Source organism: Colossoma macropomum, unplaced genomic scaffold (genome assembly GCF_904425465.1).
Source record: "Colossoma macropomum unplaced genomic scaffold, Colossoma_macropomum, whole genome shotgun sequence".
NCBI lineage: Eukaryota > Metazoa > Chordata > Actinopteri > Characiformes > Serrasalmidae > Colossoma > Colossoma macropomum.
Window position 1 is genome coordinate 12224939 of NW_023494785.1, and position 20394 is coordinate 12245332.

The window sequence follows — 20394 nt, forward strand, 5'->3', positions numbered from 1 at the left end:
GATATCCTTGGTACTTCTAGTACACTGACTTATTGCAAGTCTCCTTAAAAAGGGAACATAATTAGCCCTGTTTAACTGAATTTAGCACAGCATAGTAAAAGAACCACTCTGTTTTTCATGTAGCACCTCTGGTGCATTGTGTTGCTTTCATCTTTCCAAACTTAAGCAACATAAAGATTGATGTGTGTCATGTTTTGAGAAAATGTCTTTAAACATTGTGATGTCATATTTTTCCATACAGCCCCCAATTATATAGTCACACAGTTGCTATTAAGTGTCTTGTAGCCTTCTTTTCAAGAAAATTCTTCCCTCTCCTAACTGACATAAAAAAAGCACATCTTTAAGTCTCACAAGTAAGATGAGCAACAAAAAGCTTAAGAATCAACGGGGACTCTGAAATTTCATTGGCCTCTGTATCAATGCTGTATTTTATCCTTAGTGGAATCTGAGTTAACTCTGGGTTTCATAATATAAATTAAAATAAAATTTAACATTTTAGCTGGAATTTACGTGCAGGCAAATACCACAGATAAACCCACTCTGTTCATCAGTCTTTAAATATTGATTCTTAAAGACAAGCAGCTCAAATGCCTCAACAAATCAGATGAAGTTTAACCTCATTGTGAGTCTACGAAGGTTTCTAATGACATTGTGCAGCAAGGCTGTAACAGCAAACAGACATCGCAAGTGCCAAATAATTTTGAGTTCTTGCATATGGATCACTATTTATAAAGCTGGGCAACAACCTCTGACTCCAGCTCTCTGCAGGAGTGGGCATTGTTATTGTGATAACTTATGTCAATATGCTTTTCTGAGCCTAACCTGGATATCATGTGAGTATTTTTAAATACCAACTGCAGGTCTCATTACAAAGAGAGCATAATTAGTCCTGTTTAATTGGATTTAGTGCAATGCAGTATGTAAAGTTTTAGATAAAAAACATTATATTGACTGTTTTTGATAGTACTTTTATTAAACGTGGCACTACTGGTGCTGTTCTGTCTGTTCCATCTTATTAATCCCATTAAACCTATTAAATCCATTACTAAACTTATTAAACTCAAAAAATAGAAAAAAACAAATATAGTGATGCATATCGTCTAATGCAAAAATGCCTTCAAGCATTGTGATGTGACATTTTTGCCACATCACCCACACCTAGTTAAACATGCTTTAAATTGGTCCTAATTCTCCCAATCTGGAATTTCCTATTCAGAAAAAAATGACCAAATCCCGATTTACTAGCAAATAGGATTCCTAACGATTAAACACAAAGCAAAGATAAAAATCATGTCAGATCTTAAATGAATAGATCAGATCATTTAAGATCGGATTTCAGTCTAAAAAAGGTTACAAGTAAGTTGCACTCTGCCAATAAACAGTCTTAGATATGAACAGCAGTGTAAAGCCCTGTTAACATCTGGTGATCATGTTTCATTCACCATTATATTACAAAAGCAGAAGTTTACAAGACAGTAGTGATGAACTAACAACCTGGAATGAGCAGCGTGGGCTCTGAAATGCCCGAGAACAGCTGCATCACCGAGGGCGCTGCACATGAACTTGATGGTTTCACATGGGAAAATACTGAGACAGAAACTACAGTTCACTCTTTAAAAAAGATGGTTCTTCAAGGGTTCTTTAGTAAACACAGTGGTTCTATATGGAACCATTTGTATGCTCACATGGTTCTCTGCATGCTGAACTGGTTCTTCGGATTGATGGAGAATGCGTTATATGTGGTTCCATATAGAACCTTTTTTGAAAATGGTTCTGGGTAGCACCAAAAGAGTTCTATTGTTACAAGCTTGACATCGTTACAACAGCAGAACCCTTTTTGGTGCTATATAGAACCATTTTCAAAAAGGTTCTAAGAAGAATCATATGCAACACATTTTCCATTAATCAGAAGAACCTTTTCACCATGCAAAGAACCACTTAGGCATGCGAATGGTTCTTAACAGAACCACTTCACTAAAGAACGTTTGAAGAACCATCTTTTTCAAGAGTGTAGCTGCACTCAGATGCATCCAGAGCTAGCAGACAGACAGACATAGATAAGGCTTCTTCTGCCAGACAGACACTGTGAGCAGCTGCTACTTCAGCTGTTTCTCGGTCAGCGTACCTGCCCAGCTCCTTGCCCGGTATGAGGCTGTAGTGGTCAGAGAAAGGCTCACTCCTGATGCTGCTCTTGATCTCGCAGAGTAACCCAGAGCGGCTGTGGTTGGACTGGGCTCGGCTCCTCGCCGCAGGACACTCAGGGATCATAACGGCTGACTGTATAACGCTGCTATACCCGATGTAAGCTGGAGAAGCTCTTCTACCGTCAAGGCGCACAATTCGCTTTGTAAAACTAAGTTTAAGCAGGCAGGTTCTCGCAGGTTCTCGCACTCACTCGCTAGCTGGCGACTAGCTGGCTGTGTGGGACCGACTAACAGAGAGTCAGCCAGCCGAACCCACCGCTACACAGCTAGCTGGAACACACACACAACACAACGGTAAACTCAGTAAAGTGAGTCTACAAAACTTGTTGGTCTGGATATAAACCGCTAAAAATGAAACGGAAGTTTATGAAAAAGCGACTAACGAAACTCTCATCTTGGTTCGTAGGTTATGTTAAGTGTCTGTCCAGCAATAAATCGATGAGTCCGTCTACTAACTTCGGTTGCTGCGCTCTCTCCTCTCTCAGCCTTTAGCCAGAAACGCTCGCTTTGATTTCCGTCACCATGGCAATGGCCTTGATTGACAAGCGGCTCGGCCAAAAGGGGCGGGGCTTGTTGTGATCAGGGTTTCCCTGCAGGCGCTGAGCCAAGATGTCGAGCCCGACTCACCTAGAAGGCTTTAAACTTTAACCTTCACAGTTACTCACAATCACCCTTGTTTTCTTGTTTTGGACACACTAAAGTAAGCTGCGTGTGAAAATGGTGATGAGATCCTGAATGTATTTCACTAACAGTGAATGGATGTTGGAAGTGCAGTGCAGTTCAGTCAGAGCCCCCTGCTGGTCAGAAGCGTAATGACGAGCCTCAGGCTGCTCACTTTTTTCATCCAGCAATGCATTTTACAAATAAGTCTTTATTCACAGTCCATGTACAGAGATATAATGAAGTGAAAGCAGTGGGACACTGTGAGGGGCTACAATGCCTCTCAGGAATAATGTGGTAACAGTCTGAGGAGGACAAAAACAAAAAGAGCAAACAGCATGAAATTAGTGGCACATGTGTATTGGAGTACCAGGCCTAAGGGGACTTTTAAAAATAATTTAAGAAACATTTTTAGCAAACATATAATCTTTAACTCATATAAAGTAGTAAAAAGCTGGAACTGCAAATTAACTAAAGTGACATAATTCAAAGTTAAGCACAGTGTTATGGTGCATCAGATGCTAAACTGGCCTTTAAACCTGATTCCTCATGTGATTCAAACATGCTCACATCTAAATGCACTTCATTCTTTCTATCACACTGCGATACAAGCTAAAGATGGAATGGAATAGAAATTGGGGAAATATTCTTTACATGACGCGGTCCACTGTTCATTCTAACATGTGGAAGCTGAAAGATAATCCAGGTCTGGACAGCGTCAGTGCAAAGCACATTATAAGAAACCACAATCACACCAACCAAATCAAGGACACAGAGTGAAACAAACTGCTTGTGAACACAGAATAAGCATAAGCAAGCTGGTAAAAGTTCATTTATAAAGATCTCACTTGAATACAGTTTGGGTAGTTCAGTGTGTTTACATATTGAAATAATTCAGTGCATTACAGGATTGGATCAGCGTTTCCCAACCTCAGATCTGTAGTCCACCAGCGTTATACAGTTACAATAAGCTAATCCTATGACTCGGGTGCAGACAAAACTCTGACTTTGCACAGTATGAGCCTGGCCTACAGGACTGGAGTTAGGAAAAACTGACATAGGCAATAGGTATAACAGTATTAATATTGTGTGTTTTCTCCATTAATGGCCTCTTCAAAATAACAACAACGTTACTGTGTATACAAATAACTGTGTACACAAACAAGGCATTTCCAAATCATAGAAAATATCATTATAAATGATGATAAACACCACATCATAGTCAGGCATTCTAACCATGTCAATACAAATAAAAAGAATCACTCAGTTAAAGAAATCAATCAACACATTACAGTAGCCTTCCAATAAACCATATAAAACATATGTGACCTACAAAAATAATTACATTAATATCTGTATTAGGCATACATACTTACAGATAAATAGGAGAGGCTTGATTAGTGTCAGGGTCATATCGCAAATGATAATTGCCTAGTTTTCAGCCTCTGCAGCGAGTAATATGGATGTTTCTGTGGTATCAATAACGTATATTGCTTCAAATAAATATGAATGTACAATGTCTAAAGTCGAATTATAGTGATCTTCAGTGCATTGGCATCAGTTTCAAGAAGGAAAAGAAGTTGGGAAAGATGCAGTTATCTGATTGGGTACAGAATTGAGGGTATGAACTGTAGCTTAACATCATGCCTTCCACTGTGCATTTTCTGATGGGCATCCCTGATCTCTCAAAACAGCTGCTGTGAAAACAACTAGTGTTATTTTGGAGCTGGAAACAGGCTCTGTCTACAGAGCATTGTGAGGAGATTAGCATTTGAGCTGCTAATCTGAGTGTACCGTAAATTCGCTTACATCACCTGGCTCAACAGACTCTCTGCATGCTCTCTACTAGAACACAGAGGCAGCAGAGAATCAGGAGGCTGCACTTCATCATTTCTGTTCTGTAGTGTTTACACCTGTGTGGATGTTATCCAACTGATTAAACTGTTTAATGAGTGTATAACATACAGATGTAGAGTAGCCTAAACCCACACTCAAGTGAAAACACTGTTACCTCGAGCAAATGTAAAAGTTTTATCATTTGAAAGTAGAAATCAGTCAAAATTTTACTTGCGTACTTGAGTAACTGAGTAAATGTGACTAGTTAGGGTGTTGTTCCACTGCACCAAGTACCAGAACCTTTTGCACCAGAAACTTGACTGTTTTTTCCATTGGCCTTTGGTCCTGTAGTCTACTGAAAGTTCCAGTTTTATGGTTTTTCGTATATGAATATTGGTACCAACAGGACCTAATGGTACTCGAGAGTGTTCTCCTCTGTGTTTGGTAACACATGAAGCTGAATCCAGCAGCAGTTTAGCAAATTCTTTACTCCTCCAGGTAAAGAAAAAGTCACCAAGCACTATTACGTGACCAATAAGTGCACAAGAATAGAAACTAGAATGGTGTGTCAATTGCTACTTTTAGAATTATTATTTTGGAAAGAATTTGGAGATATAAGCTAAGAAGCTAACGCTAATTATATTCGCATTTGTGCTAGCAGCCAAATGAGGTTTTGCTTTTATTTTTTCTACTGCCTGATTCTGCATACAATTCTGTAAAAGTAGATTTACAGAATCTGAGTGAACAGTACAGTATATCATTTCATAGCAGCCAATAAGTTAAGCTAACTAGCAAACAAGGTAGCTAATTATCCAAATTAGACACTTTAGAGTGGTTATTATGACAGTTCCTGCTGTCTTTTACAGGTGGAAAATGAACTAAAACTAAAACCACAAATTCTGTTGGTCCCCATTTGAGTCAGTTCTTGTTTTTGACTGTGAGGTGGAAAAACACCTGCTAGCATAGGTTTTATTACTCAATGCGATCAACCATTGAGCTCTGATTATCATTAGGGTCACAGTGACTGTGGGTACAGCACTTACAAGACACTTCTATATGACAATTTGTACCCATAATTTCAGTGAGGCACATCAAAGTATTTGCTTTAACTCCACCGTTGGCCATTGGTGATATTTTACACTCAATATTCAGAAAAGAGCAAACTATAAGAATGAATGTTCACAGGGCTTTGGCAATAAAACTAACATGTCCTTCTTATTAAACTGCAGGTCACAGGTGAACTTTATGCCACGTGGGATTTGTCCCCCATGCATAATGACAGCGCATCAGGAAAATGAGCAATGCCTCATTGGTAACATGGCACAGAGGATGAACAGTAGCAAGGGAACAGTCAGTGAGCTGAAACACGGTAGGCTGGACGCAGTTTTACACTACACATCTTAGTTTTTCCCTTCCCCAACCCTATAGTAGTACAATATGTACAATATAACTATTAGCTGTTTCATGCAATTTCAAGTCATCTTAAACAAAACTTCACATACTCTCAGATGAATTCTCAGATGCATTTAGATAAAAACAGTAGTCTCTTGAGAGGATAGGATCACTGAAAATTAAATTACAAGTTTAAAAAAAACAAAAACAGTCTTGGGTGTCCCAGAATTTCTTTACTCCAGACCAAAAGTGCTGGTCTCCTCCACAGCGATCAGTAACTTCTCATACAGCATGATGTATGAAGGGTATGGAGGCAAATCCAGGCGGTTAAAGCATGTGTGAGCCCTGTAAAAAAAAAGAGAAAAAACAGAAGGTCAAACATCAAGAAAGTGCATTTAAACAAGCTATTCACCGCAGAGCATTTGTCCTCATACAATATGAGTGTGTATAATCAGGTATAGGTTTTATGGCATTATCTTCAGTTTATAAAGTACAGTACTGTGCAAAAGTCAGAGGCCACTCATTATTTATTTAATTCCCAGTCAAAATGGCCAAGTACAAGTTATTCATTTTTCAGAACATATTTCTGTGAAGATTAGAAATAATCCACTTGCATAAGGAAAAACAAAGTCAAAGAAAAATGAGCAAAAAATTGTTCAAACTATAAAATATCAAAAGATATAGAGAAAATGGGACTCCTAACAACTGAACAACTAAGACCTGGTAGACCCCCAAAACTGTCACCATCAGATAAACAGTGCTTAAAGCTTTTATCTTTGAAAGAGAAGAAAGAAGGAAATCAAGCTCCACTCTTGCTTTAGATCTGAAAAAATCCACCGATGTTTCTGTCCACCTTGTGGAGCTGCCCTGTGTAGCTGTGAAATAGCTATAACTGAGAAAAAGAAATAAACAAGAAAGGAAAAAATTTGGAGATCAAACAAAGAAGCTGCTGATGTTCTCAGAACACTGAACTGACCACCCCAGTTCAGTGAACTGAGTCCAGACCTCAACGTCACTGAATGTGTTGGGATTAATTTGATTGTGAGAAGCAGAAAATGCAACCAACTTCTGACTGAACTTATGAAGTGTGGAAAAATATCCCAGCAGATTTCTTTGAAAAACTTAAAGCAAGACCCCTGAAAAGAATGGAAGCTGTAATAAAAATACTGAAATTTTGATATTATATTTAGTTGTTGAGGCTTCTGCATAATTTTATACCAAATATATGTTTTTAGCTTTTTTCCCTGACAGTAACAAAGCTATAAATTTTGATGAACAACTTCTTTGGTGTGCATCTTTAAATGTAACCAGAAGCAAAGATGAAACTGGAACATTCTGCATCCGTTCCTTCAGCTTTCCCTTATTCAGCTCAGTGCTGATGCTTTTCCACACAATGACAAAAACAAGCCCATTCTCCCTGTGACAGCGAAATATGAGCTCAGCGCAGTGTTGTTGTGCTGACAGCACCCGCTTTTGATCCACTGGCTCTGCCATTTGCCAACGTGACAGTGCGAAAATGACATTAGAAACTGAAACGCTAGATACGTCAGTGAGAGCTTTCCAAACAGTCAATTTTGGGATGACAAACGTCATCTCAAGTAACCTTCTTTATAAGTCTAAATAGCATAGAAAGAAGCCCTGAAAAAGGTGGCTTTTTGAGCCTGTGCTGAATGAATGACTGTCTCAACTCATTCCCTGGGCACTGTCAAAGAAATGAAGTCAAAATATTAGTTCAATGTTTGGATCTCTGGCATAGCTCACAAAAGATTTTGTAAGGGTTGTGACTTGGATTGACAGTGATGTGCCAGAAATTCTATTTATTCCCATTAGCGGTGTGTGCCCTGTTGCTTTAGCACTTTAGATTCAGTTAAATAGTACACAAGGCCAGCTATCAGGCGCCAACAAATGAAAAGATTAAAGATTATAGCCATTTTCTCTATGTGTCCCTGTGTTTGCTTTACTAATGGCTGTTAACACCTTGGGAAAACATAATCTACCACAAAGTGTTCTTGCTAAATAAACACATGCACTCAAACTTGCGTTCTCCCAGAGATGTCAATGTGTACTTTTGAGTTTAAAGCATGGAAACTATGAAGTGACTGAAAGGGCAATTTAGTTTTTATAACGTAGCACAGAATTTTCAAACCAATCCTAATTGATTCCATATCATATTTAGCCTACTCTACACACTGTTCACTTGACTTGAATATATTCAAGGTTCATTATCAGCCAGAAAACTAGATGAACAGTTTGTTCCGTACAGAGTAGAAGTGGGGCAACCCATCTAGTGCCATCCAAAAAGTATTGTGGTCTCAAACAGGACACCCTTCTTCCCGAAGGCCAATAATGAGGTCATGTTATAAGAAGAAGTTCAGAATTTGTCCTTGAATTTGACTAAATCGGGCCAGGCACAAAACGTTTTTAACAGAAACAATAAGGGCTATGATGAGAAATGTCAGTTTCGTATGCTTACTTAATCAGTGCAACTGATATCAGAACCTCTTGGAGCTATTTAAGCATACAACTACTATTCAGAGTGAGGAGGGTGTCATGCCATGACTGCACACTGCCTTGCAGCTAGAGAGGACATGTGAGAGTGAGTCAGCATGAATCACACACTTAATATCAAGTGAAAACCTCTGAGCTAAGAGCTCTGCATAGGTGTTTTTAAGTGCGAGTGGGTAGGTGTTTCAATAGAAGAGTATTTGATTTATTGCATATGCTGCTAATATGTGATACCACAATGGGCCCAATGCACTAAGCCTTTTGCACCAGCTTCAGATGCAATTCAGACACATTCTGCCCATGTGTTACGTATGAAACTGGTGCACGAGCCTTAATGAGTAGTTTATGGGCTGTGTGCACTGTAAAACGCAACTTACTAAAGCAGTTCTGCATTGATTTCTTTTAAAACCAGGCTTAAATATAACGTTATGGTCTCAAAATACATCTTGCTAAAAGAAACTTCTTTTGTGAATGGCAGCAGATACAGCAGTTGGATGGAGGCACAAGCCTCAAACATGATCTGAAAGAATGTTTACCATCTGAAAATACTGTCTGAACTGTCAGGATACAGAAGCACTAATTGCAGCCACAACATGCGCATGTAGTCTGTGTTATGGTTGTTCTATTTTCTTAGCCATGTGGAATGTTTTGGTGGGAGTAGGGCTGGGCGATAAAACGATAACGATAAATATCGCGATATAACTTTTCCTCGATAGAGCGATACGACATGTTTGATAAATGTTCGATATAATACACCATTCTCACACTCCCACGTTCAGCGAAAGCCTTGGTGGCGTTTTCTACTGCAAGGAAAGCGACACTACTCAGCTGTCGCCAGGAGAGGGCGCACTTCCGAGTATTTCTACATGATTAGAGAGGGAGGGAGCCACGAGTAAGATGAGTCTTTAGCAACGGCTGAAACGCGGAGTTATACATTCCCTGTTTGAGTGGAGCGACCGGCGATCTGTTCTCCTGTGACCGAGTGTGAGTGACGAGGTCAGTGGTGTAACTATACTGTCCTACAGCAAACTCACCTCTTTCTGTACATCCTAACCAGCTTTAGCAGCGTTAAATCACAATCACAATCCTCACAACTACAGCGCTGTTACAGTGCTCGGACAGTCATATTTAAGTATTAGTGCTTTCACAAGCACTAGTGAAAGAGTGAAGTATAAGAAAGAAGTGGGTTCATGTAAATTACAGCCCTGATTTAAACGAAAGTAAACTGAGGAAGCTGTGAGGCATTGGAGAGCGGGAGAGCGCTATCTTTCCAGGCTAGCTGTTTTTAGCAGCTGGCTAACTTGAAGCAGCGCTCTGTCACTCCAAAACACAGAGAATTGATGATACTCTAGATCAAACATGACACAAAAGCACCGCTTTCAGTTTTATCGATTTTTTTCAGATGTATCGATATCGAACAATATGAATTTTGTTTATCGTGATAACATTTTTGGCCATATCGCCCAGCTCTAGGTGGGAGGCGCATTGTGGGTGCATACTGCAGTCGAATTAAGGCACATTTTGCAGTGTGCCTGTTCTTGTATGTACATCTAGCCTTACATGTCCAAAAGCACCCAAATACCCTGTCGGGACCAAAGGCTGTCCCCTTCAACCCCAGGCCTCCAACATAATACTATTAAATAAAAAAGAAATCTTTTAATACTGGCTAAACTATTTCACTCATAACTGTTTTAAGTCTAAGTTCTCAGAAAGTGTCAAAAAGGAAAGAGTCTTCAGACGCTGAGTTTGTGGAAAGAGGGAAAAAGGCTTCTTCCTTATTTCAGCATCAGGTGGCACAGGGTCTTGAGAGACCCAACTGCACAAATACAGTGTTCCAAACAGTTTATATACCATTTATCTGGGGTAATTTGATTTCCCCCCACCTTACTTCTCAAATTTTGATATTTTTATATTAGCTCATTCTCTAATAGGTGCATCTCTTTGTCCATCAATTTGGCCATCGCATGCTGAGCTCACTTCTAAAAACTTGTTTCAACAGGTTTTTACCAGTCTGCTCTACCTTTTAAGGTCAACTTGTACCTCTCTTCACTGGGTCAGTAAGTACACAGGCCTCTCTGTAAACCTGGGGGCTTTCTAGTGTCTAGAGTCTCCTATGCAGACCTACACTTTGTGAGAGAATTAATATTCTCTCTTAGCCAATACTACCTATTTGGTTATTGATTACAATATCTAATCAATTTGATTACTGATTAAGGGAATATTTATTCAAAATCTCCGTCAGCCTCTGCTAATTAGTGAAGGGAATTCAATTGTGCACACACAGTTTGTTTCATTTCCAGAGAAGAGCACCGTCAGCAGAAACTAGAGAAGCCACACTTAGACTAAAATCACCATGACTAATGCCAAGCGTCGCCTACTCTTGGCTCTGGAGCAGTGGAACTACGTTCTCTGGAGTGATGGAGCTCAATTTAATATCTCTGGGATGAGTTGAGGTGGCGTCTATGATCCAGAACTAATCATCTAACATCAGTACCTGACCTCAGTAATGTTCTTGTGGCTGAATGCAACCAAATCCAGACAGCAATGCTGAATGCAACCAAATCCGGACAGCAAATGTTCTAACATCTAATGTAAAGTCTTTCCAGAGGCTGTTACAAGAGAAAAGAGGGGACAAACTCCCTCTTAATACCACTGATTTCAGAAACAAATGTTGGATGAGGTGGCTAGAAACTTTAGGACATACAGTGCTGGTTTCCCAGACAGGGATTAAGCCTAGTCCTGGACTACATTTTCCTTTCAGTGGAGAATCTCCATTCAGAATGCTGTGTAGTACAAAACATAGGCTTAATCACTGTCTGAGAAACCAATCCATAGTGAATGTGGACATAGAAAACTTTGTATGAGAGAAAAAGAACACTGTTAAACACAATAGGCCTCATTCACCAACCATTCTGAAGAAGAAATTTCTTCCTAAAACCCACTTAGGCAGTTTTTATGGAGATTCTGACATCAATGTGGGATTTGTTCTTTGGTAAGAACAGAATCTACACACACTCAAGAGCACAAAGGTGCTAAAAATTCAGAACACGTCACAAATCTGACTTTTTCTTGGGACCTTTCTCAAGAACAAATTTAAGAAAAAACTTAGGAAGATATTGGTGAATGTTGTTCAGTGGTTTTCCTGAGTGATGAACCTTGTGACACGCAGGGCAGCCAAAATTTCTCCAAAAATGGTCTTGCAATCTACTCCAACTGTTGGACTTTGTCAGTAACCAGACAGATCGCTAATTCCTCACCCTGACCCTGCACCTGAATGACTGGAATGTGGGACAGAGCATAAGCTAATGTTTAATGCAAGCATAGTTTTCCAACAGACGCACCTCATACCCAAGCTCAAAAATGCCTCAGGACCTTTCTGTGTAAACTGGAATGTGCTTCTCCTCATACCTGGGTAGAGAGGTGATCTTCCCCCATTTCTCAATGCAGAACCGACGCAGGCCATTGCTTCCACGTAAAGCTGCGAAGCCCTCATATGGCACGCTGGACGTGCCCGTCACAAACTGCAGCAGCCTCAGCCTCTGCTCGTTATTAAAGCGCTCCACAGCCCCCCAGAACCACCGGATCACTATGTGTCCATCATGGTAGCCTGGATGTAGATGGTTGGTTAGAGAGGAGGAGAGAGGAGATAGATATATATATGTTAAAAAAGTCAAGTTATTTCATTCTATAGAGACCAACAGCACATTTAAATTAACTGAAAATTGTCCATTGCCTCTGTAGCATTGCTAAAACATGACACCTAATCCACCCATAAACTCTACATGAAAAGTCAACAGAGGCCCTACAGTTATGAATGAGGCCATTCCAACACTACAAAACCACCAAACCACAGGGGTCAAAAAAATACCATAGATGCTTTGCTTCTGACATCAAAAGTTCTATCCATGGCAATGAACAGTGAGAGAGAGCCATTGCTTGTTTGTTTTGGCGTCAGAGGTGGGAGAAGGTGTTCTGGACTCCTCTGGCCTTCTAGAATGATTAATAGTAGAAATTTTGAGGACAAAAAGGGTCAAATGGCTCAAATGGAGCAGATGATTAGCCAGGGGCAATTAAGAGCTTAGCCATTAAGGAGGGTCAAATGAGCATTTGGCAATCCCAGCACAGCACTCCTGTAGGTTAATGATTTAGAGATGTTTGTGGATATTTTTGGCATGGGAAGGCATCTGCTGCAGCTGTCATTTTAGGTAAGAAATACAAAGAGTCTAGGATAACAGGACATCTGCACCAGACTACGTGCTAATGTCATCACGACCTGACAGACATGTAAAGGACACTTTTACCTTAAAGAAACATTATGTAACAATTTTACTTTAAAGTAACATCTTCGAAATCATTTTGATGGTACACTAAATTATAATAGGGAGAAACAAACGCCTGCTTTAGCACTATGTAACTTTGGTGGAGCACGCACAAAACCTCTCGTGAGAACTGCGTAATGCTTTATGGCATCTTGCCGGCAGAATCTGACTCCCATTCGTGTGCATCCGCATGACGCAGGCATACGGACGTTTCAGATTACACTCATGATTTCGGTTGTTTACACATAGCATCGACATGCCCACATGATGCAGAAGGGAAGTCGGATTCCGTGTCCATTAGCTCGTCAACAAATGCACGTGTACATGAGAGGGGCTCACAATTTATAAATGAATTTACAACAGTGGTGTAAAAGTGAAATACACTCTGCATTTGTAGGGGAAGCCCAAGAGCAAAAAAACAATTCTCACATAATGCTGCTTTAAATGACTTACATTAACCAACTGTAAGGACAGGCCCTCAGGAGCAGGATTAACTGACTCGCTTAAGGTCACATTGCAAGTAGAAATTGGCTTTGACTCTGTAACTTTCACAAAGTTCTCTGAAGTTCCCCCTCACTGAAGCACTTCATTCTTACCTCCTCTGTACTCTGTATTGGACCTCCAGTCATTCAGATCGATCTCTGCTGTCCCTGCAATGACCAGCTCTAGCTCCCGAGCATCAAAAACTGACACCAGACGTGAGTCAACCACCTGATCAGAAAAACAATGGGTTTGATAAAGACTGTCTATACTGACATGCTTGTTAGGACACGCTTAGTCATTTCTACATGACAGAAATCAGTTTCAATATTGTATACAATATTCAGTTATACGTTATTAACAAATGCTTAACAAATGCCTCCTGTGAGCTGACTGAACCTAGTTTTCCATTAGACACATTCGTAATCATGATTCTCTGTACGCGATTCATTCTAAACTAAATTGGATTGTTTTTCTCGGATTGTCTTGTGTCCTTGCCAATGAATTTAAGTGAGATTTAATGATTCTTTATTTTCATTTTTAATTTAACTTAAATCATCCTCATTCTCATAGTATTTTTTACTAATCCATACATTTTTAATCATCAGCCTAAAAAATAGGCAGCTAGCTAAAGGTCCAAAAGTACAGAATACATGTAGCTCCTACTACAGTGCCTAAAACCCAAGGGTCAGAATTCACTGAAGTCGGGTCAGTGTGCTTGTGTACCTCGTAGAAACCCCGAACCAATGCTTCTGTCTGTTGCACCACCCCTCTTTCCACCCTCCACTTGGCCATTCGCTCAATGTACTCCTTCTTATTCTTCTCAGTCACCTGAATGTTGGATCCACCTGACTTTAGCTCCCTCTCTGTTACCTGTTTATAGCAAGCAAGGTTAGACCACAAGATTAATATGAATACTTTTTGTGCTGTGGACTTTGAATGATTTAGTTTGGATTCATATTGCGTGATTTAGCGCACAAAATAGATAATATGCATGCAAAGCATTATTGCAAAATGAAAAAGAAATATATATATGAAGTGAAGTCAGATGTGCCAATTTGATGAACAGGCTGAGAAGGGCAGTACCTGTCCAAAGACCTCCTCATTAACAGTGAAGGTCAGGTCAAGAATGTCAGTGATGTCATTGTCCTTCATCCACTGGAGGCTCTGGTGGAACTCCTCATCCAGATACTCTAAATCACTCAGATCAGTCGCCCTGCGCAAGGTACAATTTGAACAATTAGGAACAATTTCAGTGGATGCAGACTCCAAGACTTAATAAAACAATAGAGCAATAGAGCAAAGACCAAAAACTCCATTTGGATTAGTCTAAGACTAGGCTTAATCTTTATCCAGTAAATCCAGGAGCATGAAACTCACAGTCGAAGCAGGGCTTTGTAGAATGGCCGAGTGAAGAAAGCATCCAGCAGATACTGATGAATCAGTGCCAGACCCAGAATACGCCCACTAAAACGGAACCTGTAGGAAGGACAGTATCAGTGAACACACTTACATTAGTTACATAACTTAAGTGCTGCGCTCTGTGCGCTTCTATAGCTTTTGGCTTCGTGTATTTCAGCCTTCATGGTGTATGAAGTCAAGCATACTTTTGTATTACTAATCTTTAAATGCATGGGTGATTCACCAACTGTACATAGCCCACCTCAGGTCATTAGCATTTATATCTAGAAACAGCAATGATAATGTAAAACTTCCAAAACATTTTGTTAAGAAATCTAAAAAAGAATCAAATAAACTGTGTTGATCTTTATTAGGCTACTTATCTAAAAGAATAGATAAGGTAAAAGGGGGGAAGAAGTCAGGGGTCACCCCCAAGTTGAGGTATGCATTTAAGAGTTCAAGCTTTTCCTAATTTTTTTAGGCAATTAGCTAAAAAGGTCTAATTTTTCAGATATTTCAATGAAAAGATCCCAGCAGCTAATCTTTGCTAAATGAGGGCACTGAGATAAAAAGACCTGAGATCAGTCTATCCTGTTAAAATATAGAGTAAGAGAAAAAGGAAGAAACTATCTATTTGGCTTCCTTTTCTTTCATCGTCACTGTAATTTGCTGAACAAAAGTGATATTTTATCTGTCAGTCAAATTGCCTAAATGACACAAAACAAATACCATGGCATTCTTTGCATGCTTATCATAGTGATTGACAAGAACAAGAGTACTATTTCACAACCACATGCCACATCAACAGGCGCGTGTGTGAGAGGGAGTGAGCGAGAGACTGAGAACGCACCATTCTAAATGGTTCTCTACAAAGGCAGACATGGGGCTAATCTGAACAGTGTAGGTGTCATTGGCTGAGTATTCAAACAGGCCGTAGTAAGGGTTAAACAGCTCCTGAGACAGCAAGAAGAAGAACTCCCGCGAAGGCCCACTGTAGTCCAGGCTAGACATGAAACAGAAGAACATGTAAAGTAAGATAACAGCATGATACAACTGAAATAAAAGTAAAAGAGTACAACAAGTTAAGATTAAATCTTTTTGTCTGATTAGGATAAAACACCACCATTAGAACGACTAAAGAGAAACTGCATCCAAAAGTAATGTATGAATTTAATAAAAAATTTGGCACTGTTTTCCACATTTATCTCCGTTACCAATAAACCAAGTGTAAAAGTCAAGCCATTTTTCAAATTTCTGACTTTTTAACCCAGTTTTTTATACACATTTTCAAACGTTGCATAAAAGAGGCGGATGGAAAACCCTAGAGAGTCATGCGTAGTTTCAGGCTTGAAGGTGGACATACCCTTCTTCTCCCACAAATGTAATGTAGAGCTTGTTCCGCTGGAGCTCTTTGCGCGAGTAGGCCATCACCTGGTTGAAAGTGCCTTCCAGCAGATGTTCTCTTCTGATGATCAACCTTTCACAACCCAGACAGATGTGGGGTTCAACAGAGAGCAAATGTTTGGATCTATTTTATTTTTTATAATGCAACTTGCACAAAAACGCCCCTAGCCCATGCAAACACACGCTTACTTGATTTTTCCCGGCCCCTGGCCATAGCCCTTGGCTTCGAGCTTCCTGTAAAAATTGCGCAGTTTGGCCTCAAAGTCTCTGCGGTATGGTGCAGGCGCTCTGGCTCTCTGCAGCCCTGCCAAGACATACACAAGTACACACACAGAAACACAATTATATCTGGGTTACGTCCCTCTACTTACAAATTATTCCCAGAAATAAAATATTCATAGTACTAGCCACTGACGTACTCTATATTTGTGGATGTTCTTTAATAGCTTTTCAGCTGGGCTAGCTCATTGCCTCCCAGCTGTGATATAATTTCATTTATAAACACTTTTCTGAATTCCCTAAAACCTCATCAGACCCCCCTCTGCACGCCACACTGTAAATGCTCATCACACTCGCACTGGAAAGCTCTTCACAGCACAGCGGGATGATGGTGATGTGAGTCATACATTAAACATTATACATTAAGCTCCACATCAAGAGTTGTGTAAGAATAGGCAAGATACTAGCAAATCTGTTTTAGTATGAGGGGAATGTGGGTTGGTTGCTGAAGAGACAACTCCACATCAGTAATAAAAAAGGCAAGTGTACTCAAAGATCTGATAGAGAGAACTATTATGCAACTATGTGAGAGAGAGGAAAAAAATCAGTGCTTAAAAACAGCACAGCTTATTTTGTGCCTACAGAGATGTCCCTGGTTTTTATTATGCAAGGCTGCGCATGAGAGATTAGCTAATATTACAGCATTTTTGGAAAACAGTTGACAAAATTAGAGTATGAGTTAGGGTGGTGGCTGAAGATGTGTTGATAGCTCTTTATGATTGAGATTAGAATGATTACAGTGTTGATTGGCAATCATCACAGACTGCAGTGGTGTGTAATCATAGGGGGAAAGAATGTGAAATTGCAGAGTTTGTAAGCCAGAATCATGTAGTTAAATTTGGGGTGTCTGTCAGGCACAGCCAGTAAATATGCAATTTTGTCAATGTTTAGAAATGTGTATAACATTTTTTCATGTTTAAATACGTCCCATAAGTGAACTACACTTCATAACTTTTAAAAACAGATTTAAAAAAATCACATGCCCACATGCCCACAAGACTCCCCCATACATACACAGTGTAACAAAACTGTGCACATTCTGTTTGCTTTGTATTGTTTGTGGAACATTAGTGATTTGTTTTGTTTTGAACTTTCCCTGATGTTTCCCATCATCAGCTGAGAACCAGCTGAGATTCTCCACTCCGGTAGCGGAATAAGACTGGGCCAGAGTTTGAATGGGCCAAGAGCCATTCAGCACAGTAGCGGAGTTGGACTGGGCCATGAGCAGGGAGGATTTCATCGCAGTAGAGGAGTTTGATGGGGCTGCAAGCTGGGAGAATTTTTACTGAGGGGCCAGTTTCACTAGGCTTTGAGCCAGGAGACTCTTCACAACAGGTGGCAGAGTCTGACTGGGCTTTGAGCCAGGAGACTCTTCACACAGGTGGCAGAGTCTGACTGGGCTGTGAGCCAGGAGACTTTCCACCTCAGTAGTGGAGTTTAACGTGGCCATGAGCCGGAGGACTTGTCACTGAAGTAGTGAGGTTTGACTGGGCCACAAGCTGAGAGACTTTTAATTGCAGGTTTGACTGGGCTGCAAGCCAGGAGACTTTTAACACAGTAGTGGGCTTTGGGCCTAGAAATTTTCACACAGTAGCAGAGTTGGCCTGGGCCACAAGACTTTTCACTGCAATTGTGGAGTTTGACTAGGCCACAAGCCAGGATCCTTTTACTGCCTCAGTGGAATTTGACTGGGCTGTGAACCGGGACACTTGTCACTGGACTAGTAGTTTGACTAGGCTGTCAGTAGGGAGATTCTTTACCGCAGAGGCTGAGTCTGAATGGGCCCCGTTCTGGGAAACATTTGTTTGACTGAGCTGTGATCCAGCAGACTTTCACACAGTAGTGGACTGTGTGTGTGTGTGTGTGTGTTTTGTTTGCTGTTTATTTGTATTGTTGGAATTGTAAGGGGCGTCCTTGGGTTTGAAAAATGTGCTACATAAGTTAAACTTATTATTATTATTATACACAAACCTGGTGAGTTCTGTGGTGAGGATCCAGGAGAGCACCGTGGGGAGAAGTTGAGGCTTGGGTGGAAAGGGTGAGTGGGGATGTATGACATGATCTCCTCTTCAAACAAGCTGCAGAGAGAGAGAGAGGAAACCGAGATCTGAGCACAGAAACTTTCAAGCTCAGTATTCTGTTTGGAGATTAAGCTTAGTTTTGGCTCGTTCATTCAAAAATCTAATTTACAAAATTATCACTTTACCTGAAAAGAGGCTAATAAGTCAAGAGTTAGGCTGCGTCCAAAACCACATACTACCATACTATATATACTACTCCATCACTGATGGTTGTGTTCTGTTTTGACAAATTATTTATTATGGTAGTATGAGATTTTAGACACAGCCTTGTCTTATGTGGCTTTTGTACATCAAATCAATATAAGCAGCCATCATGAAGCTTTAATTAAGCTTTAAAGGGTCATGATTAAAAAACAACCAGCATTACTTTGTCGACAGTAGTTTACTTAGATTAAATAAATACTTTGTTTCATCAAAATACATACAGAAACCTTTATCAGGCACTGTGATTGGTCAAGATCCTCATGCCATGTGGTAAAAAAAAGGGGGCATTCTCACAAAACACGTCCATGAGTGGCATCGAAAAATATAACTTATAGTTCTGTATGGTACAGCAAACAGTTTGTGGAGTTTCCTATTTTTTTGGCATTTCTTAGCCAAAAGTCATCACTGCAATGTGTCCACATAAGTGTTTCTCAACACTTATCACTGCTTTCACTTTGTTCTAACTAGAAAAAAATGAGACTGTATTTTTTTTACTTGTTGAATCTCTTTAATTTAATGTTTTCCTTGTAAACTACAAAGGAATTGAACCAAAACAACAAAGTATTATGTAGCACAAGTAAAAAGAAAAACCTTGATGGCTGTCAATGCATTGCCACGATGAGCTAAAATTTCAAAAACACTATATTTTGCATTATAAATATTGCTTAAAAATACATAGTCAAGAGAAAAGTTGTGGAAAAAAACACTATTTATAAATTTATCTTCAAATCCCACTGTGTTAGAGTAATGAGATTTTAAATCAATTAAATCATTCATGTTTATTTTTTATTTATTCAACCAGGCATCACTGTTTGTAAGTTTAAGTCATTTTATTTTTTAAAGTTGGGTCCTAGTGTTTGTCTTGTTTGTGAGAATCCAAATGGCTCATTTTCATATTCATTCATTTTCATTACTTTTCTGCAGTATCAGTACTGCAATGGCTAACACAACAATAATATTGTGCAGCCTTAGTTTGTGTCACTATGGTTTTTGGACACTTCACAAAATAGACAAAAATGTAGTCAGATATTAATTATATTACATCATCTGACACTGATGTCTGCTGGTGGCAGTTACAGCTCAGCCTATAGGCTTTCCCAATCTACTAGCATTTGTTTATGTGTGTGTGCGCTCCTGAGCACTCTGTGTGCGTGCGTGTGTGTGCGCGTGTGCGCGTGTGTGCTGTCTGGCGATGTGTTGGATGCGGCTGCCTTGGCAGAGCATGCTCGGTGGATTATGTTATTCAATGAGGGGCTGCGTGCTGGCCCATGTGTGTGAGGCATAAGTCAAAGTGTCCTTTTTTTAAAAACAGTAATCCAATTGGCACGACAATGGCACAGCTTCGCTACAGGATTGGCACTGAATGAACGACTGAGTGAGCTCTCACCATGTGCTCAGGATTTATCAGGTCAAGGTAGTAAACAAACCTTAACAACATAACCACGTCTGCGTCGCAAGACAGCTTCTCCACACCTTGTGGCCCCTCAGTTCTGATGTAATGGATCTTCTCCCTGCAAGATCAGTAGATACAAAAAGGTTCCAACACTTCAATTCCTTACTGCTTTTATCTTTTGTCCTAAATAGCTTGTGAAATGTCCAGTCTGTTAACAGAATGTTAATTGATTTTCA

At 39.9% G+C, this 20394-nt stretch overlaps 2 protein-coding genes across 2 annotated transcripts in view; both read right to left on the bottom strand.

Annotated features, from left to right (window-relative positions):
• Positions 1 to 2685, bottom strand: part of stk17a (serine/threonine kinase 17a) — a 35247-nt gene extending 32562 nt beyond the window's left edge. The window contains exon 1 of the mRNA XM_036582864.1: positions 2126 to 2685. Coding sequence (XP_036438757.1) covers positions 2126 to 2268 — 143 coding nt within the window. The 5' untranslated portion in view covers positions 2269 to 2685. The remainder of the gene's footprint in view (positions 1 to 2125) is intronic.
• A 483-nt stretch (positions 2686 to 3168) lies between these two features.
• Positions 3169 to 20394, bottom strand: part of LOC118816403 (E3 ubiquitin-protein ligase HECW1) — an 81782-nt gene continuing 64556 nt past the window's right edge. Inside the window, exons 17-27 of the mRNA XM_036582865.1 lie at positions 20193 to 20276; positions 18452 to 18558; positions 16391 to 16505; positions 16161 to 16274; positions 15648 to 15800; positions 14777 to 14875; positions 14483 to 14612; positions 14123 to 14269; positions 13513 to 13627; positions 12006 to 12204; positions 3169 to 6437 (exon numbers count right to left, since the gene is read on the bottom strand). Coding sequence (XP_036438758.1) covers positions 6326 to 6437; positions 12006 to 12204; positions 13513 to 13627; positions 14123 to 14269; positions 14483 to 14612; positions 14777 to 14875; positions 15648 to 15800; positions 16161 to 16274; positions 16391 to 16505; positions 18452 to 18558; positions 20193 to 20276 — 1375 coding nt within the window. The 3' untranslated portion in view covers positions 3169 to 6325. The remainder of the gene's footprint in view (positions 6438 to 12005; positions 12205 to 13512; positions 13628 to 14122; positions 14270 to 14482; positions 14613 to 14776; positions 14876 to 15647; positions 15801 to 16160; positions 16275 to 16390; positions 16506 to 18451; positions 18559 to 20192; positions 20277 to 20394) is intronic.